The sequence below is a fragment of the Hyalella azteca genome, unplaced genomic scaffold (genome assembly GCF_000764305.2).
Source record: "Hyalella azteca isolate HAZT.00-mixed unplaced genomic scaffold, Hazt_2.0.2 contig322, whole genome shotgun sequence".
In the NCBI taxonomy this organism is placed as follows: domain Eukaryota; kingdom Metazoa; phylum Arthropoda; class Malacostraca; order Amphipoda; family Hyalellidae; genus Hyalella; species Hyalella azteca.
In genome coordinates this window covers 182,986-208,334 of record NW_025930675.1, presented here as the reverse complement: position 1 = coordinate 208,334, position 25,349 = coordinate 182,986, and the positions used below count along the sequence as shown (strand labels likewise).

The 25,349-nt window shown below is 39.7% G+C and overlaps 1 protein-coding gene across 1 annotated transcript in view; it reads left to right on the top strand.

Annotated features, from left to right (window-relative positions):
- The first annotated feature begins 3,472 nt into the window (after window positions 1-3,472).
- The window catches only part of LOC108670512 (protein sax-3), a 136,373-nt gene continuing 114,496 nt past the window's right edge, over window positions 3,473-25,349 (top strand). The window contains exons 1-2 of the mRNA XM_018157986.2: window positions 3,473-3,725; window positions 9,597-10,145. Of these exons, the coding sequence (XP_018013475.1) occupies window positions 10,073-10,145 (73 nt within the window). The 5' untranslated portion in view covers window positions 3,473-3,725; window positions 9,597-10,072. The remainder of the gene's footprint in view (window positions 3,726-9,596; window positions 10,146-25,349) is intronic.

Here is a 25,349-nt window from a genome sequence, read left to right as displayed (position 1 = left end):
CATTGGTATCTCGATCCAGGGTTCCTATAAAATGAAACAAGTTCATGCTTGGTTCAAGTTCAAAAGCGTAATTTTATAAGATAAAACGATACACATCGCTATAAACAATCCTATAAATGAAAAAAGTTCATGGTTGGTTCAAGTTCAAAAACGACATTTTATAAGATAAAGTAATACACAACACATCGCTATAAACAATCCTATAAATGAAAAGAGTTCATGTTTGGTTCAAGTTCAAAAACGACATTTTATAAGATAAAGCAATACACAGCGCTATAAACAATCTTATAATCCCATAAATGAAAAAATTCATGGTTCAAGTTCAAAAGCGTAATTTTATAAGACAAAATAATACATATGTGATATAAATGAATTTTAAAATATCGCAACTCAGTAGTTATAATGAGTCAATTCAAGTTATCCGTTCACAAGGCATCTTGATTCAGGCTACAGTGAAGTGAAACAAAATTCATGGATAGTAATAACTCAAATTTTTATGTTCAAAAATAAATAAAAATACGCTGATTCTGCATTTGAGAATATCGTGAGTAGCTTACAAGGCATGCAGAATGTCTTTACATTTCGCACAAACATACAAACAATAATACCGAGAACTCACGTGGAAATACAACGCATCCATTTCCTCGTATCAGCTGAGCAATACATTTTTAGTTTGATGAAAAAATTTTCAGCTTCGGTGGAGGATCATACAATATTATTCTCGTACTTTTAAGCTCCACATTGCTACACAATTGAAGTATCACACATGAGTTACGTACACACTTGAAGCCTATTAATTATTAAACACACTTCTGAAGCCAATTAAGCATGGAAACATTATTAACGATCGTGCTATGAAGCTATATTCCCGACCCAATTCATACGGTAATCACACGTTCACCGATGATCGTAAATCTTAAGCCTATAATTGGCAAGCGCAGTTTGAGCCCAGAACTGCGATTTCACCATAACGCAATTCTCGTTGCGTAAGCAGACCCAACAGGCAAGTGTTGCTACCCTAACAAAATTTAGAGTCACCCCAGCTTCTGGTAGTCCAAATCAGAAGCTGCCGCGTCTGTAAATTTTCACTGGGTAGTCAGGGGACGAACGCTCGCTTGAGTGCTGTAGGATTAATCTACCATTTATCCACCAGTCTTATGACGATCAATGAAGGTAATGAAAATTTGTTTCGACGAAATTTAGTTGCAAGTAGCATTGGTTTAGTGTCATTCTCCTGAAAGATAGAACCTGACAGTGCAACCAGCGATGCAGGATTAACGTCACCACCTAAAAACTTCTGGTGCGCCATCTATAGAACCTACCAGCGCACCGGTAATGTTACTGCATGATTAATGCTAACTACTAATCCTAGAACGTGTCTTATGCCGGAACGAGTGCTGCAGGATTACAGCCACCTACTAATCCTAGAACGTGTCTTATGCCGGCACGAGTGCTGCAGGATTACAGCCACCTACTAATCCTAGAACGTGCCGCATGCCGGCGCAAGTGCTGCAGGATTAACACCACATCCTATTCCTATGAACTTGCTAGTGCTTCAGTAAAACAATGAATGCTTCGCTTGATTGGTCTAGAAACTATACATGAAGTATCATCCGAAGCAGTCGAAAGCTGAATAAAGTCGTCCTGTGCTCCTTTCGTGTTGAATACTTGAGCGGTTTTTTACTGTTCGGATAGAAACATCATCCTAAAATAAATAGCTATAGTTGCTGTTGTTCAATTCATTTCATGATTGATATGTGTTGTTACAATCGGTTTTGCGATGGGTTGGTGTGCGTGATAGAAACAAACTAAAATAAGAGAAGGGACATATTTCTATGATATTATTTAAAAAGCTTGATCACGTTCTTGGACTTGGTTCAGTTATTGAACGCTAACACCGTCGGAGGATGTATCGTATTTACCAATATTACATGCAGTATGAGATTGTACACCAAAATTCGAATTTAAAATGGCGTAATTTATATTTAATCACAATATGATAGTCATAGTTATAAATGTGATCGTGATCTACGGTAATATTCGTTCCACATCAGATAAATTTCAGTCTTAATTGTGTGATTAACTGATTATATGATATTTTATAACCTCCGGAACTTCAGTAAATTCTATCCATATTAAGGCCGAACTTAGCGTATTGAAAAAATTATGTCTATAATTAGTCTTTTTTTAAATTTTTGACGTCAATAATTGCTTTTACAAATGCTTTGTTATGTCGATGTTTGATTTTGTATGAAGGAAGGAAGGCATGTCAGCAGTTGACGTTCACAGCAGCATCGGTGTTTCGGGGTCCATAGGGCGGCTAGTGCCGTGCCGTCCAGCGTTGCCAGATGGTATATTTCTATACCAGATTTCACAAATCTGGTATTTTCAGAAGGTGCCTGGTATGAACATTTTAGATCTGGTATATTTGCCTAAATCTGGTATTTTTCTGGTATTTTCTGACTTACTGCAAATTTACTGCATTAAGTTCCACCTCTGAAGTTTGAATTTCCTCCAACGTAGGCGTAGATTATATAGATTACCATCAGAGTGGCGCGACTAGAGGTTTCCCGCCATTTTTGGAATCGCAAGTTTACCGCTTGATAAAATAACCCCAATTTAATTGTTAACATTTAACAAAAGTGCTTAGTGCAAGCAATATGAGCATGAGAGTGATGATCCTCGATTGATTACTGATCAGTGATTAACTGATGATATGGCCTAGGACGAGTGAGGTTGTCGAACCGATTTCTGCGACGCAAGCTCCACTATTTTTGTTCGGTGGTTTTGAATTCTAGAGTGCCACTTATTGGAGTGCCACTTGAATTCTGGGGTGCCATTCAATATTTCACTGATCTTGACAATTATCATCCATTCAGGGAACTGGCTGCCTACTGCATCACTTGTCTACTTTGACCTGTCTCCAAAGCATTCGTGGTGCAAGTGTTTTCACAAGTCACCTATGTGAAAAACAAGCAACGGAATAAAATTTAAACTACGGTACTGGAGTCCCATATTCGGACCATAAGCTATCTGCTCAACCGCAACAAGTGATCACACCCGAAATGTTAGATTAATGCAATATGCAAGCATGTACGAAAATAAGCAAAATGAAGATGACCTGTTTCCGTGGCTTGCTCATGTTGAGCAAAGAAGAAAAAGTGCCACAATGACACTGATAAAAAAAAGGAAAAAGTGTCAATGTAATCAAACACAGGAAAAGAAGTGTCGAAATGTTCCAAACAGAGGGGAAAAATATAACGTGTTCAATTTGGCGAATTATCGTCAAGCCAGATAACTGCACAGTACATAAGATAATTTTTTTTCTAACCAACGTTTCTGACGAATAGTTTTATTAAATTTGGAGGTATTAGTCTGTTTTTGAACGATAGAATTTCTGGTATATTTCTGGTATTTTGAGCTAGGCAATCTGGTATTCTCGCCAAGAAAAAACCTGGCAACACTGGTGCCGTCTTCGTCCTCAGTAGCAATTGTGAAGTTACCGAGTGTGGGTGTGGGGTCGGTTGCTCCTGAACTTCTGTGTTTGCCGACTCGACGTCGATCCCTGTCATTATAGCTTGTTTTGTGACGTGAAATAATTAATTTTAAATTGGCAGCTTACATACGATTGATGTTCCTGATGCATATACATCTTGGGGCGGGATAAATCGTGGTATTCGTACACATATTGTGTCTTCATTGATGCTGCACTGCATAACTCAGAGGTAGGTGTGAACGAACAGCTTCATTGAGATTCACCTGAGCTGCTAAGCATTCGTGTGGACCATCACTAGATTTCGCTATTTCTGTGTTGCACTTACCGCGAATATTTCGTGGCTTGTTGATGTGAGCAGCAGATGCGTGTCTTTATTTTTATTGATGTCGTTTCGTTTACAGTGAAGAAAGTAGTTCGGGTCGTGTATGAGCCAACCTCAACACGCTAGTAGGCTTTAGTTCCCAAGTACATGGATGTCCAAATGAAAATGCGAATATCTAATTTCCAATTCATTTTTCGATTTTGTGTGAAAGCGTCAACCGTAATATCGAGACCCTTGTATTATATATTCCAAGCGATACTACGGAGCCGTTCGTTCAGCATTTAGTTTTTTTTTTTTTTTCAAGCAAAATTGGATTGGTGGGAAGATAGTCGAGACCAAGTTACCTATTAGTTAGCTAGTAATTCTTGCTACTATTTTGCACTAGTTTGCTCACTAAGCTAAAATTTTGATTATTTTAACATTTGAAAATGGTATTGATGAATTGAAAAAAATATCGCAAGCAAGCAGTTCTAGTGAGTCCTTTCAAGTTATCACTTCCGATTTGAGTGAATAAAAAATGGATAAATGGAGCGTATGCACAATCGTGCTTGAAGGTTTCGTAGTTAGCTGAAACTTTTGCCAGATCTAAATAACTGTAACAGCCTATTCTGTTTCTCACGCATTGTTTCATCAGATGCAGCTTTAGTTAGCCTCCTGACTTGAAAGAAATGATTCGTTGACTATTGTATGGAAATCTGTTCCAAACGTGCATTACGTGGACTACTATCATTATACGGTAGGATCATCCTCTTGCTACCATCAATTCTGACGTAAAGAATGGACCGTTATGCATTTTGGCGAACTATGACTAAAGTATTTGCTTTAACACATGAATGAACCTGAATGAATTTGTTCGAACCTGAAATGGTCATCAAATACCAAGACTTTCGGATTACCTATATCGTCTTGTTTTAGAACTGCTACCAATAGTTAAAACGCTTCTGAGTCGTCCTTTGTATTCTGTATTTAAGCTCGCTTTTCTTTTTATTTAGATCGCTGATGGATTCCATTTAACCAACGCAGTCAACGTTAATGTTCTCTTAAATCCTATCATATTTCTCCATACTCGACCCCTGGGCGTTTTGCTTCCAGAGACGTTCAACTCTAAAGTCTACGGATAAGCTACCCGTTGTCTATGCAACGGGTAGCTTATAATTTATGGTTGTCTAACGAGAGTTAATCAGTGGAAAAAAATTAATGATACTACTGTATCCGCACAATTTACCATTCGTTATGTAGTCAGTTTTAATTTTGTTTGTCTAGAGCTGAATGGCAAGGTTAAGTCTAGTCATGCCGCCTTATCTCTTACTTTTTTCTTGCTTTATTTATGGAGTTGGCAGTTTCCTTGTAGGAAAATTTCCAGGCTATCTCCAGTTTCGCAATGCCCAGGGCTCTATAAGATAAATGCATATCATGTTACAATAGAAAATTTTTAAGCGGAGCAAGCCTTCTGATAAAGCGTTCTCCATTTAAAATCTCAGCGAAACCATACGAAACTATATACCTATATTCTTCTAAGCATCATATAACTTAAAGCTAAGCGAAACCATTTTTCGGACGAAACTTTCTATAATTTAAATCCAGGCATAGACATTTTTCTTATTCAGCGTTCTTTGATTTAAATGGAAGCGCAACCATTCTTTTGAAAACGCGTCCATTAATTAAATCTAAGTAAATCATACTTTTGAATAAGCGTCCTTTGATTAAATCGATGCTAAAACATTCTTTTGATTAAACGTTCTCTCATTTCAATCTGAAATTAGCGGGGTGGTGACACAAGAAATGGGGTGAGTAATTCAAGACATAATTCAAGACATTCAAGACGTTTTCTTTAAAGATAGTATGCATTCTTGTGGAGTTTTCTTTGCTTTTAAGTTTTTAGACATAATTCGTTCAGTGTGTGACTTAAGCGGAAAATACATGTATTTGCTTTCACAAAACCTAGTCTGCCAAATAAATTATTCGGTCTTCTCATGGCTAATTCCGTTATTATATCTGTGTTGCCCATGATGAATAATTGTTCATTCTTCTCACTTACCCCGAAAGTTTTGAATGACGTTCGTGAGAACGGCTTAAACCTGTCTTCTAATCATGTATATAATTTCCTATTAACGTTTCAACGAAGACAATTATGAATATCATTTAATTATTTCCGTTTAAATGAAGCTACTCATACTAAAATTTAGCAACGCATCCGAACAATTTTCAATGCGATTGAAGTAGTAAGAGTGACGTTCAGTAGCCGTTGCCGTCTGCCCGATATTGCCCATGAGGGCGAGGGTTATTGTCTACTTCAGGCTATTACCGACTGCCTCCTCGAGACTCCCGTGAGAACTTCGCTGTGAATTTTTACCTCAACTTAGTGGCACAGCTGCTTTCCTAACTGGCATGCCCTAGTAACTATCGTGCGCCGATTAGTGTTGATCATTAAATGGCTAACTTTAATTTCCGTCGTATTTTTTTAAAGAATGAGGTTGGAGGTTGAAGGCTGACGGTTTATAAAGCTAAATTCACCAATCACGGACGAGAAATCGGCCGCTACGTGTACTTGGATTATTTTTCATTCAAGTTTATTTTGTTATTGTTGCTGGTTCTTAGGATTCCTTTTTCAAAACCACGCCCTCAAGTTAAAAAAAAAATAAAAATAACAAAAAGTATGAGGCGCGATTTGGTAAGGGCAGATCTCTCGAATTTCCACTAAGAAATGCATTTCTTGTATCCATTTTAAATGCTATATTGTGAACGATATCTTCAGCTGCCTTACCATGCTCAGTTGTTCACTGTATTTCGCGCTTAAATTTCAATTTTCATCAATTCTCGAGAATGAATCGCCCTATCGAAAATATATCGTTTTACCGACAATAGTGTATTTGTAGCACATCTGCCGAAAAGGACGTATTACTCCCTCCGTACGTTTTCAAATAAGTTTTGGCCAGATTTTTTTTGGCTCCTCGCCTCGCCACTGATTAATTTTTCGGGGGAGTTTTTAGTGTCGTTAATGTAGTGGCCATAAATCTGAGAGGTCGGCCTGGCTACATTACCGAGGGCCTCTAATAATTTGACGGAAGGCCTAGGTTACGGTCTACCTACATGCCACCTAGCGCACCAACGAGTCAAATATCCCTACTTTAAAGTTTTTTTTACGTAACACTAAATGCTCTTAAAACCTTCCTTGTGTTTCCGAAGCAACATTTTATGAATCTTACACAGTTATACTAACTTATTTATATTGTACCTACGTTTGTAATATTTTAATGTGAGCTTATGCGAAACGGAAAATAGTATGTAAGTTAGCTAAGAGATTGATAACCAACGTTCAAATTCGATTGAATTGTTTATTAATTCACGTAATTGTTATGGTTCTTGGGAATTTCTGCTGGCGAAACCTGTTTGTCAAACTGTTACGAGAGAACAATGTTTATTAAACATGATCCTGTCGAACATTTATGCCGCTGCCTGAGTTTGTTTAAAAACTTCTCGTGTGTTTGATAGCCGTTCAAATTCGCTGGGCCGGCGTATAATCACGTTCCGGAAAAAAATGCGGTATTAGTTAATTTAATTGGATTTTTGTATTTTCGTTTCAAATCGTCAATATCTGTCGGATGAATTCTGAAGATTTTAGTTTATTTGCATAATTAGAATAATGATTAATCACACAACTTAAGCATCAATTTATATTCATGTTTGTCGTTGAATTTTAGAAGTTTCTTTTTTGCTTATTGTACTTAAAATTGTTGATTCTTTTTTTCCGTCGTCTCCCTCCCCCTACTAATGGATTTTTTTCTAATTTCTCTCCCAATTTTTTTGCGTAAAATACGTCAGCCTCGCTAATAAAGCTTGAATTTTCAAGAATTGCCAGCCAAATAAATATTGAATTTTCAAGAATTGCCAGCCAAATAAAGCTTGATTTTTTAGAATTTCCAGCCAAATAAAGCTGGTGAGCCGAAAGCGTCCCCTTGTGTTTGATGGATGCCATATATCTGCTTGAAGTAATTGCTTGTCGCATAAAATTCTGTGCAAACTTTGGAGTGGACAACGTGTTTGCAGTGCGCAGGTTTCCACAGCAGGAGACGCGCGTGACCAAGCACACATGCAGGCGTTCAGCCGTCGGTCAGAGTCAGCACATTTTTCTGTTCACTGACTGCTGCTGTTCTGCTGTCTTGTTCACTGACTGCTGCAGTTCTGTTGTGTTGTTCACTGACTGCTGCAGTTCTGCTGTCTTGTTCACTGACTGCTGCAGTTCTGTTGTGTTGTTCACTGACTGCTGCAGTTCTGCTGCCTAGTTCACTGACTGCTGCAGTTCTACTGTCGTGTTTACTGACTGCTGCATTTCTGCTGCATTGTTTCAATTTTTTTAACTTGCATCGTTTGAATTCTTGGCGTTTCCAGTAATTTTTACTATTACAAATTTGCTTTATTTCACGACTCGTAATATAGACAATACGGTATACTACTTTGCTGCAAATGTTTTTGTTGCAATGCCGTCGTATCCACAATTTTCATGCCTTTTATTGCATTTATAGTATAAGTTTTCTCATTCATTATTTGTTTGCAACTTGCCTTAAATTTTCGGAATTTTTCTGCAAGCGCTGTTGTTTAGTGACATCAAGTTACTAAATCTGTACTGTAGTCATTTCACTCATTTGTTTCCTGTATGCCGTCTACAAAAAACCTTACGCTATTTACCGAAAGATATGTTCTAGCCTCATGATATTCTTCATTCTATACCTTACGATATTATCCATCTAAACACATACTAGTTCTCCATACTAGTACTCATGATATTCTCCATCTAATCATTATATATTCATCATCTTTTGCCTCCTGATACCCTCCATGTGAACATAATATTCCCCACTCTAGGCCTCATAATTTGAACATAATATTCTCCATTCTAGGTCTTCTAATGTTCACCACGGCACAGGCGCATCACTCCACCCTAGCCGGCTCGCTGGCCGGAGCTGTGAAGGCGGTGACGCCGTATGCTCGCCGCCTCACCGCAATTTATGGCAGCGCGCATACGCTCAACTAGAGCAATTTTAATACGAGATGTTGCGGCGACCCAATGCTCCAATCTGCTGAGCGCTGCTTCTGTTGCTGGGCGTGCTGCAGCATTGCTGTTATTAATTGTACGTGCTGCAGCATTGCTGTTATTAATTGTACGTGCTGCAGCATTGCTGTTATTGTGCGTCTTGATGCACTGCTGTTAATTGTACGTACTGCTGTCCTGCTGCTATTTGCAAGGGCAATAGTGCTGCTCTCAAATAGTACGGTTGTTATAGTATATACAACACTCATATTCCTAACCCCCTACTCATGCTGCTGCTATACTATATATATTCCTTCCAACGGCTTCCGTTCTCCACGGGCTGTTGTAATACTGTACGTATTGGAATTAGAATACTGCGCGTACTGCTGTTTATTATACGCACTGCTGTTTCAGCAATAAACGTTTGACCGCTCTCGTCCAATTACTGCTGGTACTGGTGACAGTATTGCATATGCTGTTTTTCGGAACTGCACCTGATGCTTCTTAGCACATTTTCATTAAGATAAACCGTACTTACTGCTGCTTTTCTTATAAAAATGTTCTGACAATACTACTCACGAAAACTTGCGTAGTACTTAATTTTTATATTTGTCTATTAATCTTTAAGATGTTTTCATTTAAGTTTTTCCTGATACAAGCGCCTATAACAGGAAACGCATGCAAGAGTGAATTACAGTGAAGAAGAGAATTACAATTACTCAAATTACAATTTTATTTTTTTTTTTCAGAACGCAGTGGACTTCGAGAGTGGCAAGATTACACAAGAAGCATGTCGTCCAGTGAAGAAGTCGAAACTTGAACGGCAAAAGTCCATGCAAAATGACTGGCTGTGATCTCAAAGGATCTGACAACGGCTGCGGGTGAAGAGTGTACTGTGCAAGTGGAATACAATACCTATACGTGATCGCTAATGATGGATATGATGCCACCAGGACCATGAAAATGTGTCGCTTGAGGCTAGTTTTGAGTTATATAACTACGCTGTTGCTGTAGTGAGTGCGACCTGTTAGTTACAGGAGTTTCGCGGAGCTATATGAAGAGACTGTGCTTATGAAAGCGAAAATTCCTAGCTGATTGATCAATGACAACCGTTTCAATCTGGATGGAAAGCAAGTATCGTTAAATTTTTAATGAATCGTTTGCTGCGGAAAAATTAATTTAAATTTGTATTGTTAAAAGAAAAGTGAGATCAGCAGTGAGCGGAATGCCGTCGGGAATAAGCGGTTCGCGATTGCTGCTGGCGGTGAGCCTGGCGTGGCTCCTAGCCGATGTTCAAGGTGAGTTGCTACTTTTGAACTTGTGTAAAAACTGCTGCAATCTACACAAAAATTCAACTGTGTATTCAATTCATCAATCATTTCTTTTAATAAGGGGTTTGCTTTATTCTATAAATTTTCTTACTTTTCAACCTTCTCTTGATTACTGGATGCTGAACCCATTTATCCTTCAACTAATCCTCAAGTCTATCTCTAAATAATGTGATAGGTCTTGTGCTCTCCGATGTTCACTTCAGCGAAGTGGAGAAGTGGATTGTATTTGCAACGCTTGCGGACGATTATAGTGCAATTACGTTAGCATTTTAAAGATGAATACGACCTTTTTGAAGCTTCACTGCCTGATACTGCATTTGGAATACGCCCTTGTTGTCTATGCTTTAGACAAGACCGTTTTGCTGCTAGTGTTGCAGGTCGTCTTGTAGGCGAACCCGCGTGGCTGCTATAGAGTTGCAAGCGTTTCAGCTAGTTTTATAAGCATTTCAGCTAGTGTTGCAAGCGTTTCAGCTAGTGTTGCAAGCATTTCAGCTAGTGTTGCAAGCATTTCAGCTAGTGTTGCCGGTGATCCGTGTTGCGCAGGCGCTGCAGACGCGCTTCTCTGCACAGAATTTTGCTGCGAGGCGTGAGAAGCAACACCTGCTGCTCGTATACATTGCCTGGGATTCGCCTCCTCCGTATCTACTTCTCTCTGACGCTTCATAATGGACTTGGTCGCATCTAACGCCCATATCTGAGGCAGTATTCGAGCTTATTTTGTGCTGATATGTGTAGAGTAGATAATAATGCGTTTCCTTGCCATCGAAACCAAGTACATGTACATTTATAGTATTTGTTTCTTATACTAATACATGCAGAATGAGAGTGAAGGCTAATATAATGAACCATCAGAGGAAGAATTGATTTAGTTCATTTTAAAGCGAAGAAAGATTGAACGTAATAAGTAATAATGCTGCTATAAATTTCTAATATAATTTGATACCCTATCGATCATGGTAATCCTCACAATTCAATGCTAATCTTTTACAGATTATCATTGAGATCAGCGCGTTACCTTCTTGAGAGCCTTTAATTATACTCAGCAATCTACGTCTGATTCAGCAACTTATATTCGTGTTAGCCCAACTAGAACGCTGTATATAAATTTATTGTTCTATATATTTCACGGTAAATCTGAGAGCCTCATAGAATCGTAAGTTCTGTTTCTCACGATGGCAAGAGAAGGAGGCAGCGAGCTATGGTCAGGCTTCCCTCACTGTGTTAGACACGCCCTTCTTCCCTCTTTTGTTGTGGTCTGTCCCTTCTTCCGGAGCCTCTCGTCTCCCACAGTCGCGGGGGGAATCTGTTCGGAATATTATGTAGTTGCCATACTGATTTTCCTTAGAATTTCACCGGTTTTGTCATCAATATCGTTCTGGATTTTTGATAATATACAACCACTTTATTTTATTCTCCTCGGTCCTCTGGAATCTGCAGATAAAAATGTTTCTTTTGAATTTTTGTATTTATAATAGCTACAGTTTTTATAATGCAATTCCGTGCAATTCCGGTAGATACAGAAAATGCCAGTGATATTTTAACGTTAATTTAATTCCATTTTTTTTTCACGGACGTTTTCTTTCATAGGTTCCACAGTTAATGGGATACCCACAACTTCATTGAGTTCTGACCCTTTTCTTTTATTTTTTCCTTTTCCTATAATTCGCTCTTTCCCAATTTTGCGAGACTAGATATAAAGCCGATTCCTTTCCTCGCCAGCATGAATGATTGTCTTGGCCATCGATTTATTGCATTGAAGAATTGCAGACTATCTGAACCTAATGCACTTTCCGGAAACGGAAACTTTTCCTTGTCAATCACAGATGAGTAGCTTTGTGGGGAGAAACTCAGAGGTTTGCTGGCGACTTTGACTTTTAGACGTCGAGTGAACTTGCGTTGCCTTGGAGGATAAAAATCATCTATAAATTTCTAAGTTGAGAAAAGTACTCAGTTGGGCATGAAATGGTCGGACGTTCCCAGGTCGTATACATTAAGAGACGCACTAAATCATTCTCTACTCTGGCATTTCCTTGGCATTTTTGTGTTGGCTTCTTTATGGGTTGTTTATTTTAGTGACTTCCTTCACTTCTAGTGTGGCTGCTGCCCCCATTTGGGCTGCTTGCTATCACCATGACACCCTCTAAAGCCACTAAACTCTTCCGCGACCATCGTTCCTCCTATCCAAACCACTTCTATTTTTCACGCTCCTGCAGAAAAGTCTTCGCTGTCTTGTGAAGGCCACTTGACTCCAATTCTAGCTCGTGCCTCACACGGTGTGAGCCCCAGTCGCCTTCTGGAGATGTTGGGACAACTTGGGAGCTGGGCAACTTGGGAGCTGGGTAATTTGGGAGCTGGGCAACTTGGGAGCTGGGCAACTTGGGAGCTGGGCAACTTGGGAGCTTGGAGTTATTTGGAGTTATTTTACCAAAAAATATAATTGATTTTACCACCTGGTCTAAGTTACCCCAAGAGCTGGGGTAACAAAGACCACCACTTTTTTTTAAATTACATAAAGACTATGAGAGGCAGACGCCAGCAATTTATGGTGAGTGAAGCTAGAGTATAGACATGTATTTTGCATGTTTCAATTCAAGTTTAATTTAGCTAGTAAAAAAATGGCATCATTTATAAAAAAAAGTGGTCTAAGTTACCCCATTTTACGGTATCCGATATTGACATTTTTTCTACATTGCAGCGATATCGATATATGAAGCTGTGCAGTTTTTTCTCCGCAATCGAGCCCTGCATTAGAAAATGAAAAGAGGTGTATAATGTATGTTGTAAATGTAAATTGCTGTGATGGGAATGCCTTCTGCAAATACACGACTGCTGCTTCGTCTGTTTCGGGACTGGGCTCGAGCCACGTCTTGGCGTTCGTTCTCATCCATCTCTTTGTGGCCACGAGGATTTTTTCCTCTCATGCAAAGCTTCATTAAGAAGAGACTCGCATTTTTGCGGTGTAATCGCACCCTCTTTTGTTCGCTACCCGTAGCCCGCATGGCTGATTTCTTTCTCGAATTGCAGGCGCTTCAATGTTGCTATCAACGTTCGTTCCTTCGCATCAATGGGACTACGTTCACAAAAGTTTGCATTTCTCATTGTAATTCGTGCTTGCGAAACTCGAAAACTTTCTTCTTGTTGCAGTCGCTTCTGCATTATACGAGCTGTCGAACGCGAAAGCGTTTTCCAAAGAAATCACCGGAGCATCTGCCGGTTTTTCCCCTTTGAGATTTCTGTGCCATCCAGAGTACTCAAACATGGACTGCATTTCTTTATTATCATGGCTGTCTTATCGTTGGCCGCACGACTGATATTGATCTATGAAGTTTTTTTGTGTTATTTAGGGTCTACATTGTAAATGAGATGAGAAACTTGATGAATATTAGTTAATTATATTTTCCTTATGGAATAAAGTTGATGTTGTATTGCCTTTATATATTGTTTAATAAAGATCTATTCAATAAAACAGATGCAAAATTTGCTTAAAACGTCTGTACACTTAACAAAATTTATAGAAAAGACTTCAGGCTATGGTTGGTCACTTAAATATATTACAATTTTAAACTCGTTCGTTCACAAATACCGAACGGTAATTACTATTAAAAATACACAAAGGCTCCTCAGTTACGCAGCGCTTTTCTCTTGAACATAATGACATCTCTTCCAACGTATCCTATTTTGTGCGAGCTATGCATCGCGTTTTTCATACATGCATAGAACCCTGCAAAGCACAGCTATTGAAGTGATATGCAGACCAGCAGCAGCGGATTAGGGTGATGAGATGAATAAACAAAGAGATGAAATTAATGGAAGAGATAGAGTACATAGAAGAGACTACAAACCTTGTTTGAATTTGTTGAATGGCAGCGAAAGAATGAATGTTCAGAGCAACAATAAGTCAGGCATTGGGATGAATCTTTTAGGAAGACTTCTTTGTGCAGCGTGTTCTTCTTAGCCGGCTAATGTACCAATGGCAGCTCAATGACTTCTCGTTCTCGCAGCGCTTGTGTGACTAGCTGCAGTAAAAAGATGTGGCAAACTGTCTGCGTGACGAAATCAGGTAACGGTCGGCGGACTTCGAACGTGATTTCGAACGTTCGAAATCACAGCGGGATTATCGCCCGTCATTCTTATGCAGGTGATTCACTGTTCTTCTCTTGATCTAGAACGATTTCAAATGTTTTTGAGTAAAATCGTTATTCTTAGTAGTACGTGAGAAGTCAATATTTAGCATATTATCCATGCTCGCAGATTCATCTAAAATATTTCCTTCGGGACCCATGGCTGCAAAATCACTCGATTGCTGCTAGTTTATTCTTCTGCAGATCTTGAATTCCCTAATTTCTTCTTACTCTTGAAACAACCTCCCTACAGCAGATTGCATTTAATGGCGCCTTCCATTTTCATCAGCCCTTAAGTTTTCCCTAGACTACGGCTGCCGCGCCAATCAATATCTGTGGTCTTTTGATTGGCCTTTCAAGCGCCGTATCTGCCCATCACCCGATTCCAAACATTCCCGGAACGCAATTCCAATCAAGCGGTGCTTGTTTTCTCCATGCATTCCCACCGTCAGTGCTCATTCCCAGTCCTGTTTCCTGGGTAATTCCAAACACTGAGCTCCTCGTCGACAATTCCTCCGATTCCCATAACGGCCGTCGCTACCAAGCGCCGGAAATTGTACCTATTTTCGAGATTTACATTTCCATCGCCAGCAACCTAGACATTTGTTTGCTTTTTGTGCAAAATATTGAGGCATGAGCAGTTTTGAACACCTGCTTTTACATCTAATTTGCGCGTAAATAAAAACAGAATGTGCTGAAAATTCATGTAAAATTTTTTTGGTCGGGACTTATGACTGATAATGGAAAAATAGTTAGAGAAGCTCGTATATAGCTTGACGTTCTTAAGCATCTATGCGTAATATTTTTGTACGAATTTAGTGACCTATTATAATTATCAGTCCACAAATCCATGTTTATGTAACCTGGTTGGCAGTTAACCAAAGCTTCATTATTACCGTCCATGCGCTCGTTCAGTGGGTCTAACGAATTCTCTGTGACGTTTTAATTGTGCCGTTCTGGTCGCTCTGTATAAATTAGGCTTCTTCTTGTTTGTGCCATCCTAATTGATTCATCGTCGGTGACCCTGTAATTACTCACCACTTACGCGGAGACTTTAGTTGCACGGTGCAATCAAGTCACCGATCTGCGTCCCGTGAAAAAAAAAAAAACTTATGACAAAAACCGTTACCTGCCTGGGACGTTAGCGATAAATTGACTCGTAACTTAAATAGGAAGGAAGTAACCGCGGTGTGCAAAAAGTTTGGCTGTAAAAACAACACGTGTCCTCCTCTCCTGTACGTAACGAGGCCCTAAAAAACTGATGCGGAAGTGGGCTCGGAAAAGACAACTACGAAAAACTGCAGTAACTTATAAAAATATTTATGATGGGGAAAAAGAGGGCTTAGAGTAAATGGACGAAAGAAAAAATATTTTTGGCAGTGGGAGATATTTTATTTCATAGTTAATAAATTTAATGCACAATTTGTATAATTTAGTGAGTGAGCGAGAGAGAGAGAAGAAAGGATTAATTATATGAAGCGTAAACAAAACCTGAATTTGTACGATGCAAAGCAAAATAACTCGTATTGGGATATGTCAAAACAATTTTTTATAATATAGTGGGCGAGAGAGAGGAAAGGATTAACGTAGACAAATCCTGAATGTGTACAATAGAGGGCAAAATAACTCGTATTGGGATATGTCAAAATTGGAAAACTAAAACAAATGAAGATAGAAAGCGAGCGTGCGAGAAGGTGATGAGCGGATGTGGCGTGAGAGGGATGAAGCCGAGCAAAGCTTGCTTTCTTGTAGCGAGGGAGATCTCGAGTGAGGGGAAATTTGAGGGAAATGTTAGAGGGCAAGCGTTACTCGGGAAGAGCAGCCTCTTGCTTGGTGCTTCCATAACTGAATTTATGTTTGATGTAACCGAGTTTAGAGGGAAATTTCAATGGAAATTATGCACGGGTGAAGGGTATTAGTGTTATGAAAGTTGTATCGATTTAAGTACCTCCACATATCATGACGTACCTATGTCTCTGGCATTATTTCAAAGCTTGGTGTCTAATGTCTTAATCGTTGTTGACTCACTATCCTTTATGAAAATGTTTCGGTGATGACCGATACTCTTTTGATTCTGAGTGGCCAGTCCGTTGGTTGCAACCGAAATAACTTCTGTGAAAACAGGGTTACGATCCTTCGTCCATCGATTACATGCGTTTTATTTTCTACAACTTTAGTTGGCATTTGATGACGTGCTGTTTATTTTCTACACGGATGTCTTCGGTTGCAGCGGCTCGAGGATGTCGGATCAGTTATTTACAGCGTGTTACGAGCGCTTCAATCGTCACGCGTTAACTCTTCACGCTATCATTAGGCAGTTTGTCGGAGCCTTTAATTTGTGGCCTCACTATCGCACGCCGCATCATAAACACTCTCAACCTGAGGCGTATTAGACAGGGCTGCGGGCAAAGTGAGATCCCTTTATTAAACGCCCAAGTGGATCATGGTTGGCCATCTATATTCCGTCCATGATTGGTTGTCGGCCAGCTGTAACTCGCCCGCGATTGGCAACTGGGAGTCGATACGACCTCGATCGTGTCTGCGGCAGCCGTCTTGTCTCGCGCGCTCTTCTTAGGCTTATAAGGGGCTGTGACCAAGCTTTATTCACTGACTTTAAAACTTCAACGTTTTGGAAAAACATGAACTAGAAAGTCGTTTATATCTGCGTCTCTGAATCTCCAGAAGTTTGGACTTGTGTTAAGGAACTACTTGTTAATTTAGAGGAACTATTGTGTTATGTTCCTCTAAATTAAGCGCTCTACAGAGAAAATCATAAGTCCGACTTACTTGTTTATTTTATGTTTTCCTTGATAGAAAAATTCAGCTTCGAGAAATATAAGAAGACTGCTGAAACAAGAGTGCCATGGCTGGCTAGAAGAGGCCTGTCCTCTCAATACTGTCGATGCGGATAGGCTTCGTTAGAGATGATGCTGCTTCCGCGCAAGAATTCTCCTTGAAAAATGGCTGACAATATAAGGCTGCGCAGCGTTACTTGTACCTATATAGTGTGTCTGTGCACTGCAGTCGTCACCACTGCATCCGCTGTTATACTTCGTTACATGGAACCCATTTAACTTTTGTTTTTTTTTTTCAGGTCTCTGTATTTCTACTCGTTGCATGCTACTCTCGACCGAAGCGTGTTCATCATTTCTGTGCGCTTCCTTGAATGGCATGCTCTCAATTTTTTATATCTTTTTGAATTCCAATGCTACGCCTCATAAGTAAGAAACCTTACGCCCTCCTCTTAATTTCACAGTTGTGATCACAAATTAACGTTTTTTCTGTTCTTCGTGCTAGTTTCATACCAATAAATCTGACCACATCTTCCTACACTATAGCATGCTACTAATATTATATATAGCTCGTTAATAATGCAATAAATTTACCACATAATAGGGACGTTTATTTGCCTTAAACCACGCATATACCGAATTTGTTTTTCGTATATTCCTTGCTCTTTTTTATTCAAACTCAGCGTGCGTAAATACAGCATCATCATTGCGCCGTCACTCAGTATTTTCTTGTCTCGGCAGGAGTAAGCCAGCAAGCAGCGCTTGCTGAGTGTTGTTGTTTTTTGCTGGGTCCGAGCTTAAGAGTTAGTCTGTTTGTCGTGTAAATCCTTCAATTCGTGCTCTGCCTCCTGCATGTCTGGGAGGCAGATTCGTATGCAGACGCTCGTTTTTGTGACGTTCACAGCTCTGCGACAGCTTCTTCATGTTCTTTACCGCTAAGCGCTTCTAAAGCCTGCGCTGGTGAGCGTGGTTTTCCGCCTTTTAATGGTCAATTGAGCTGGCTTTCTTTTTAATTGTATTTCAAAACGTTCGCTTTTTCACTGCTTACTGCTGCTACTTTAATATAGTTGAAATATTTTACACTCTAATGCCGTATAGCAGATGCTGTTGTTTTTATTGGAATTTGATGTATCTTTTTTCGCACATGACGCTTAAATAAGCGTTTGATGATCGCTTGTTATATAGGAATATTTTAGAACCAAGATTCTTCCCGTGTGAAACGATTCCTTTAAACCTCGAGCAGTCAGCAGAAGTGGTGATCTATTTGCTTTCCCAAGCCGAGTGCCTCGAGGGCCAAGTCGACCACATCTGCAGCCTTAGAAATATTAATTTGAATCTTGATGACTCCGTTTTTGCCAGTAAGTTTATCGTACCAAGTATTAGTTATTGACTGTAACGCTGTGGCAACTGCTATTCGCGGACCTTATTGTGCCCGTTTTAACCATTTATGGTTCATCATACAGTTGCACAGAAATGCAAGTGTGCATTTTATCAGGCGTTTTCACCGATATTGGGTGCGCGGTGAATACATTATTTGATCAATGTCATTTACCACACGTTTAACGTCGATGAATGCGTGATGAATACATTTTTTGATCGATGTTAATCGTTTACGAAGATCTCTGCACTCCCGCCACACCCTTTAAGATTGTTTTAGGTAACTATCGAACTATTGCTAGAAGAGATCGCTTAATTGCATGCCTTTTTTGACAGCCCTACGATTTTAATGAAGCGTGTGATGCAATGTGTTTATGACGAAAACCCCTATCACCGTAAAACGGGGTGACTTAGACCGTTTTGACATTTAAGAAAAGAAAACCCTACTATATTCCTAAAGTTTTTACTTAGGAAAAATTGTGTTGATGGCTCTCGAAGTACCATGAGATAACCTATAAATTCAATAAAGAGATGTATTTTATATATTAACTCTGCGGCTATTCATATCAAAAAAAGGAAAGCTCTAAAAATGGCCCACGTCAACCCGTTTTCCGGTAACTTCTTGTGTTCTCCCAAATAGATTTCATTTTATAATGTATTATCTAAACTACGCATCGAAGAAATCGTATGATATTTAAAGACTTCAAACCCAAATTAATAATGTCATTCACCGCCGGATGACGAGCAATCAACAGTCCCCTCGTGTAGCGTAGCGTGCATATTCGTTTCGATGAATTTGCGTGGCATTTTTGCCGTATCATCAAGCCTCGATTGTTCCATGACCGAATGATGACTCGACCATAGCACAAATTTATCCTACGTGAGACTTTAATGTCACAGTTAAAGACCTATTTTCTGATATGGCTTGTATGATTGACACACGCACAACATCCGGGTCAAAATTAATTGTCCTTAATTATAATGGTTCACGTTAAAGATTAAAAGCTGTTCAATATGAGCTGTGTTCTTGCATGGTGTATTGACTTTTCATCTCGTATTGACACATTCGCATCGAAGCAATCGATCAAGTTATTGCGAGAGAATGACGTTGCATCAAAAACTAATACGTATTGTAAATAAATTTAGAATTTCACAAAAACAATGTGTGGAATGTAGGGAACTTCCAATATTGTATGCCTTTGTAACATTATAGTTCTTTTTTTTCATCTGTCTAGTACAGGGACACGCGCTTCGTATAGTGTAGGGAACACGAGTGCGTTCCTCATCGAACTAGTTTTCTTCCACTACACCATAATTGAATCTTCTCGTCCTTCAAGACCATCCCTCATATCTTAACAGCATTTCCTCCTTAAACAAAAAATCGAAGACCGTTTTTTACCTCTTCCTACTTGTGCGCTCCCCAACGTGACACAAGCAAGTCGTAGCCGCGGAGCTCGCACAAATGTCATTACCTCTCAGCACCATTCGTCAACTCGCTCTCTCATACACGTATTTTGAAAGAACTATCATCAATCTTCATTGATTCGCTCATGCATCGATCTATTCTTCAACGGCGCGTGCGCATCAATCATCAAAGAGCGGTCGCAGTGCCAATCATCCATTACAGGATTCATCAATTTTAGAGCGGGAGCCTTTGCAAATCCTGCTAATGGTTTGTCCAAGGCCTGTCGCTGCTTTGAATCCTGATTTGACCACCGACAACCTAAGTGATGATCTGGCTCTCCCCGCCGTTATATCTTCGCATAAGTGCTTTGATCTTTCCAGGCTTCGTACGTGCAAGCTGCTATAGGCACACAGCGCGGATCCATCCCACAATTTTTGGTGCGTGGATAATTTTTGGATTCGCTTCATCAGACCGTCTGTGTCCACTTTCAAATTTTTTATCTCCATCTCTCGAAACGATTGGAAACTCGTATTTTATCTGAGGTATAAGCTAAACTGCTTTGAAATCGAATTGAAATGTACAAAAATATTTAATGTCAAGGAGAATAAGATGCCGTATAAATGAATGAAGAATGAACTTTTTGAACGAAGAATGCCGTATAAATTATCTTTTTGATTTAAAATTAACTTGCGGAATTAAGAAAAAAACGAAATTCGGCAATTAGGAATTCCATGCAGCTGATCCTTTTAAATGGAGAATAGTAATACAGTAAATACTAGTTGCTGGATATGAAGCACTAGCGTAGTTCCAGGCCCCAGAGAAGCCAGCTAATGCGGTTCTTGCAAGTCACGTCCAGAACATCGCGTATCAGACGCTGGCATCGCACGGGCTCTCCCATTATTACCTTCCTCGTTCAAACTCGACCGATCGACTTCCCATGTCATCCCCACAGGGGTTACGTAGCTCGCGTTCACGTCTAACAAAAATTACTTATTTTTCCTCTTGCTCTGAGAGCGACGTCTCCTCAACCAAACGCACTTTTCTTTATTTCATCCTAGCTTTCGCACTTTTATTTCATCCTCGCTTTATTTCCTCGATTTATTTTCTCGCTTTATAGTGGTAAGTGTTTCCTAACCGAAAAAAATTCTTAAGTGCCACCCTGTAATGTAGTTCGATTGTTTTTTTTTTCTCTGCAATTTTCCGTTCAAAATTATCTAAACAACAAATTCTGTTCGAATTTTTTAATGAAAATAATTTTGTACAGTTCAAAAGGAAACTATCTTTTTACATATTTATCACTTGAAGTTTGACTTGCTCCTATAGTTCATGAAATATTCTCTTTAGTTAGTTTAAAATTTTCCATTTAACAGATTTTTTAACGAATTCGCAAAATTCGTTTAAATTAGTCAAGTGAACATTGAAACGGCTTTTCTAGCTCTGCTTATTTCACATTGCAAGACAAAATAGTTTTTCTATCACATATTTTTTCATGCATTCTTGTGTTAAAATATTTTTTCTCTTGCTCGTTATCAAGAACTGTTGCATTAAATAGCGTTCATGTGAAGTTCTTGTGCGCACAGATATTTTTCGCGCGCTGTGTGAACGCGGGCTAATTGATCCCGATCTCAGTGTGCGGTTAATTCGTCTTTTCTGGGCGCTCACACGGGCTTCCTTGCATGCTATATCAGGCCCTTGTTTTGCGCTAATGGACGATGAACCTATTCAATGGAGTGACTGATCGCTTCCCGCTCATCACTCGCCATAACCATGCAATTCAAGGCTTTATAGTGCTCATTAAACTCATTTCATGGTTAAAAATTGTTCATTTAAATCGAGTGTTGATCGTAATGTTTAACGTCACTTTGACATTGTAGACAAGAGTTTAAAAGTTTATGTGGAAATTGCGGCTGCAATGAGAAAAAACATATATAAAATTTTTACTATTTTTTTATTCGTATTTATTACCTGCACGCATAATTTTTTCAATTGGGTTCAATTTTACCAGCATATTTTGGTCTCTGCACGTGATATTCCGAGCTATCGCTCAGAAACTACCGTTGAATCGATAATTAACGGCCCAAACGCATTTTCCCTGGTCCCATGTTCGTATTTTAATCATCTTCTTTTCGCCAAATATTAATTTTTCTAAAATTTGGAAATTATAGGAGCTTGTTTTAGTTTTTTTTCTTTTGCTGCTTTCAGGCGATTCATCGTATTTTGTTATCATTTTCATTTCATTAAGGCCCTCTGTTTAATTTTTAATTCACTTAATTTTGTTTTAAATAACCTTTGGCTGAGGTCATCTCATGCGGTGCCCTACTCGTTTGTCTACGCGATACCCTGACTGGGAAGCCTGAGCTGAGTGTTCGAACCCCTGATCATTAGCAAAGATTAGCATTTGATTGATGAATTTTAGCGCGGCTGAAAGGCTCGAGTGCGAGTAGAAGCTCTGTCAGTGCTTGAGACAGTCACGCATGCCGTCCATCCTGGCAGGAGAGGAAGGCGGCAGCTCTGTCAGTGCTTGAGACAGTCACGCATGCCGTCCATCCTGGCAGGAGAGGAAGGCGGCAGCTCTGTCAGTGCTTGAGACTGTCCATCCTGGCAGGAGAGGAAGGTGGCAGCTCTGTCAGTGCTTGAGACAGTCACGCATGCCGTCCATCCTGGCAGGAGAGGAAGCTTTCAGCTCTGTCAGTGCTTGAAGCAGTTACTGTCGGGAAAATGTCGGGGATTGCGAATCGATTTCGTTGCGGATAATTTCCGATTAGTTCATTGGTAAACTTGCTGACCGCTGCTGCCCAGAGGTGCTTGTTGGTAAATATGGCTAATTAATCCGTAGAAGTGCTCGATCGAGAAAATTTTTTAAAAGAATGTGCTGGAATGGTTTTGACAAACGCCAACAACGATACATTTTTCCTAATTTCAAGATTACTTGATTTTGAAAAAATTTCTATTTAGTATTAATTTGATCGATTCTTGGCCAGGAGTCAGGACTGCTTGCACATTTTTTTTTCAAAATCGAAATCTTAGTTTATTATTTTTCTGATTATATTTATGCCTTCAGTCCTATTTCTGTTTTTTACAGATATTATTTTTATATCTGTCACCTGTTTAGATTTTCATAAGCGGGGTATATCCTCGCGCGCACTCTATCCTCATGAGCACCTCTGTCTTCACGATCGCACGCGCACCGATATCGTCAGGAGTACCTAATTTCTCTCAGCACCTCTTCCCTCGTGGGCACCGATACCCTAAGGAGCACCTCTTTTCCCACGGTCACCTCTTCCCTCATGGGTACGGATACCCTAAGAAGCACCTCCATTCTCGCGAACACCACTACCCTCATGGCCACCTTATATCGGAAATACTTGGCCGGACCTAGCAACTTGTGATGCTCGAGCACCGTCCAGCTGCGGCGAGATGAAAAAGGTGTCCCGCTGCTTATGCGTCCAAATTTGGAGCTGATTTTGGCATGTTGATGCTGTGTTATCCTGGTGTAATTCTGGTGCATGGTGTGCTAGTGCTGCTCGGCAACGCGTTAGTTCTGGTGCGAGAATCATTAGCACCTGGAGAATCACTCATTGCGCGGTATGATCTTAAACCCTTTTTCTGTATGAGCCTCCAGCACGCATCTAAAGGCGCTCATTCAAAGGCTGGTTTCGAGCGCTAAGTAAGGAGGCTCTTGTACTGCAGGAGACATGCTTGCAGCTATAAGGACTCCTTGTACCATAAAGGAGGCCGCCTTTGTAAGCGCGGTCTCCAGTGGAAGGCCTGTTGAGCTGCTGATGGATGAAGGCGCCCAGTAGAGAAGTGTGGTGCCGGACATCGAGCTCTGCCCCGCTGGGCATTCCATCATCTGTTGGGCTCGCGCGACCGTCTTTACGGGCATGCATCATGCCTTGGCTTCAGCCTGTATAGTAATACATCGGGGCTCTTATTGCTCCTTTGTAGTATATTTTATGAGTGTGTAATATTTGTATGGATTATTTATAACGTCTTATTTCAATTTGGCTCTCAACATAATATGTCGCTCATATTTTTGATATGTATCTTGAGCGAGTGAAATTAATATAAATAATGAATTATTTTCAAGATAATGCATCACGCCTTCACTTGAGAGTAAATACAATACCGAGGCTTTTTCCGTCTTTGCAATGTAATATAAGAACGAGTGTTTGTGACAGAATTACAGAGCACCTGCTTTTTTCGAGAGACATACAGGATCACGCTTTGCCTTCATTGTGTATATGCACTCTGGTGAATAAGATTGCTTAACATTAATGATCTCAACGAAGCATCGGGCAACGTGGATCGGGCATTGCTGAACACCATTTCAATAATTAAATCTTTTCGATCATGTGTTATGCTGCCCTGTCCATAAATAACTCTAATCTCATAGTATTTTCTCGCTTGTTTATGCATTGGCTGTCTCTAGTGGATAAAAACTTGTACGCATTCCAATTTTGCTTGAACTGTTGTACGTATATTAAATATGTACACATTAATCTAAATATCAATCACCTCTAGCTTATTGAATTTTAAATGTAAAATGGTGAAGAAACGTATTTCTTTCCCTATAGTCGCCATCAAACACAGTTCTGCCCACGTCTGACAATCTGTATCATTTTTTATTTTAACTCCATCTTCACGTCCGAGAACGAACATCAATCACATGACGGAGGTGAACTCCAAAGGGAGCGACCAGGTAGTTTAGTTGCGTGCCGATGTTGCTAATGCAGTTCCATCGATCACATTCGGTATCTGGACCACGGACTCTCCGCTCGACCGATGTATAAACTACTTCCGTACATTTTGCTGACACTGCAATACTGCTGAGTATGCGAGACGAAGAATATAATTTTAAGGAAAGTAATTTTTAATTTAGTATAAAAATTTTATATTAAAATAAATAGAAATTTTTAATTTAATATAAATTTAAGGAATACAATTTTTCTCGCTTAGATAATGGCCTTGTATTATTATATAATAGACTCGTGTTGTTGTTGTGTGCGTCATATTTGAAGTTAATGCGGAACATTACTCGGCTCCTTTTCTCCTCAAATCTCACTCACCCAGTGACTGTGTTTACGATGTCGGACGCACCATGCAAGTCATGATTATTGTACACCTGAGACTCGCCGATGTGCAAAACGCATTAACTAATCACTAATACTTTGGTTTGTTTCACTTTAATATTTGGTTTGTTTCAATTTAATACGTTTTTTGCTGTTATTCATCAACACAACAGGACTGACAGGAATTATAATTCGCCCAGCAAACTAGCTTGGCAATCGACACGTCAAAGCAGCAGCTCAGGGTGCAGCGCAGTAGCCTAAGCAGCTTAGGCTCGAGTCAGACAGAACTGGGCAAGTGACTTGAAAATTATCCACTGACTTGTGGTTCCCTTCCTATACTGAGAAAAATGAAAGAGTTAAAGTCCAAACACTGACACCCTTTTTTACCTACAACACGAGCGGAC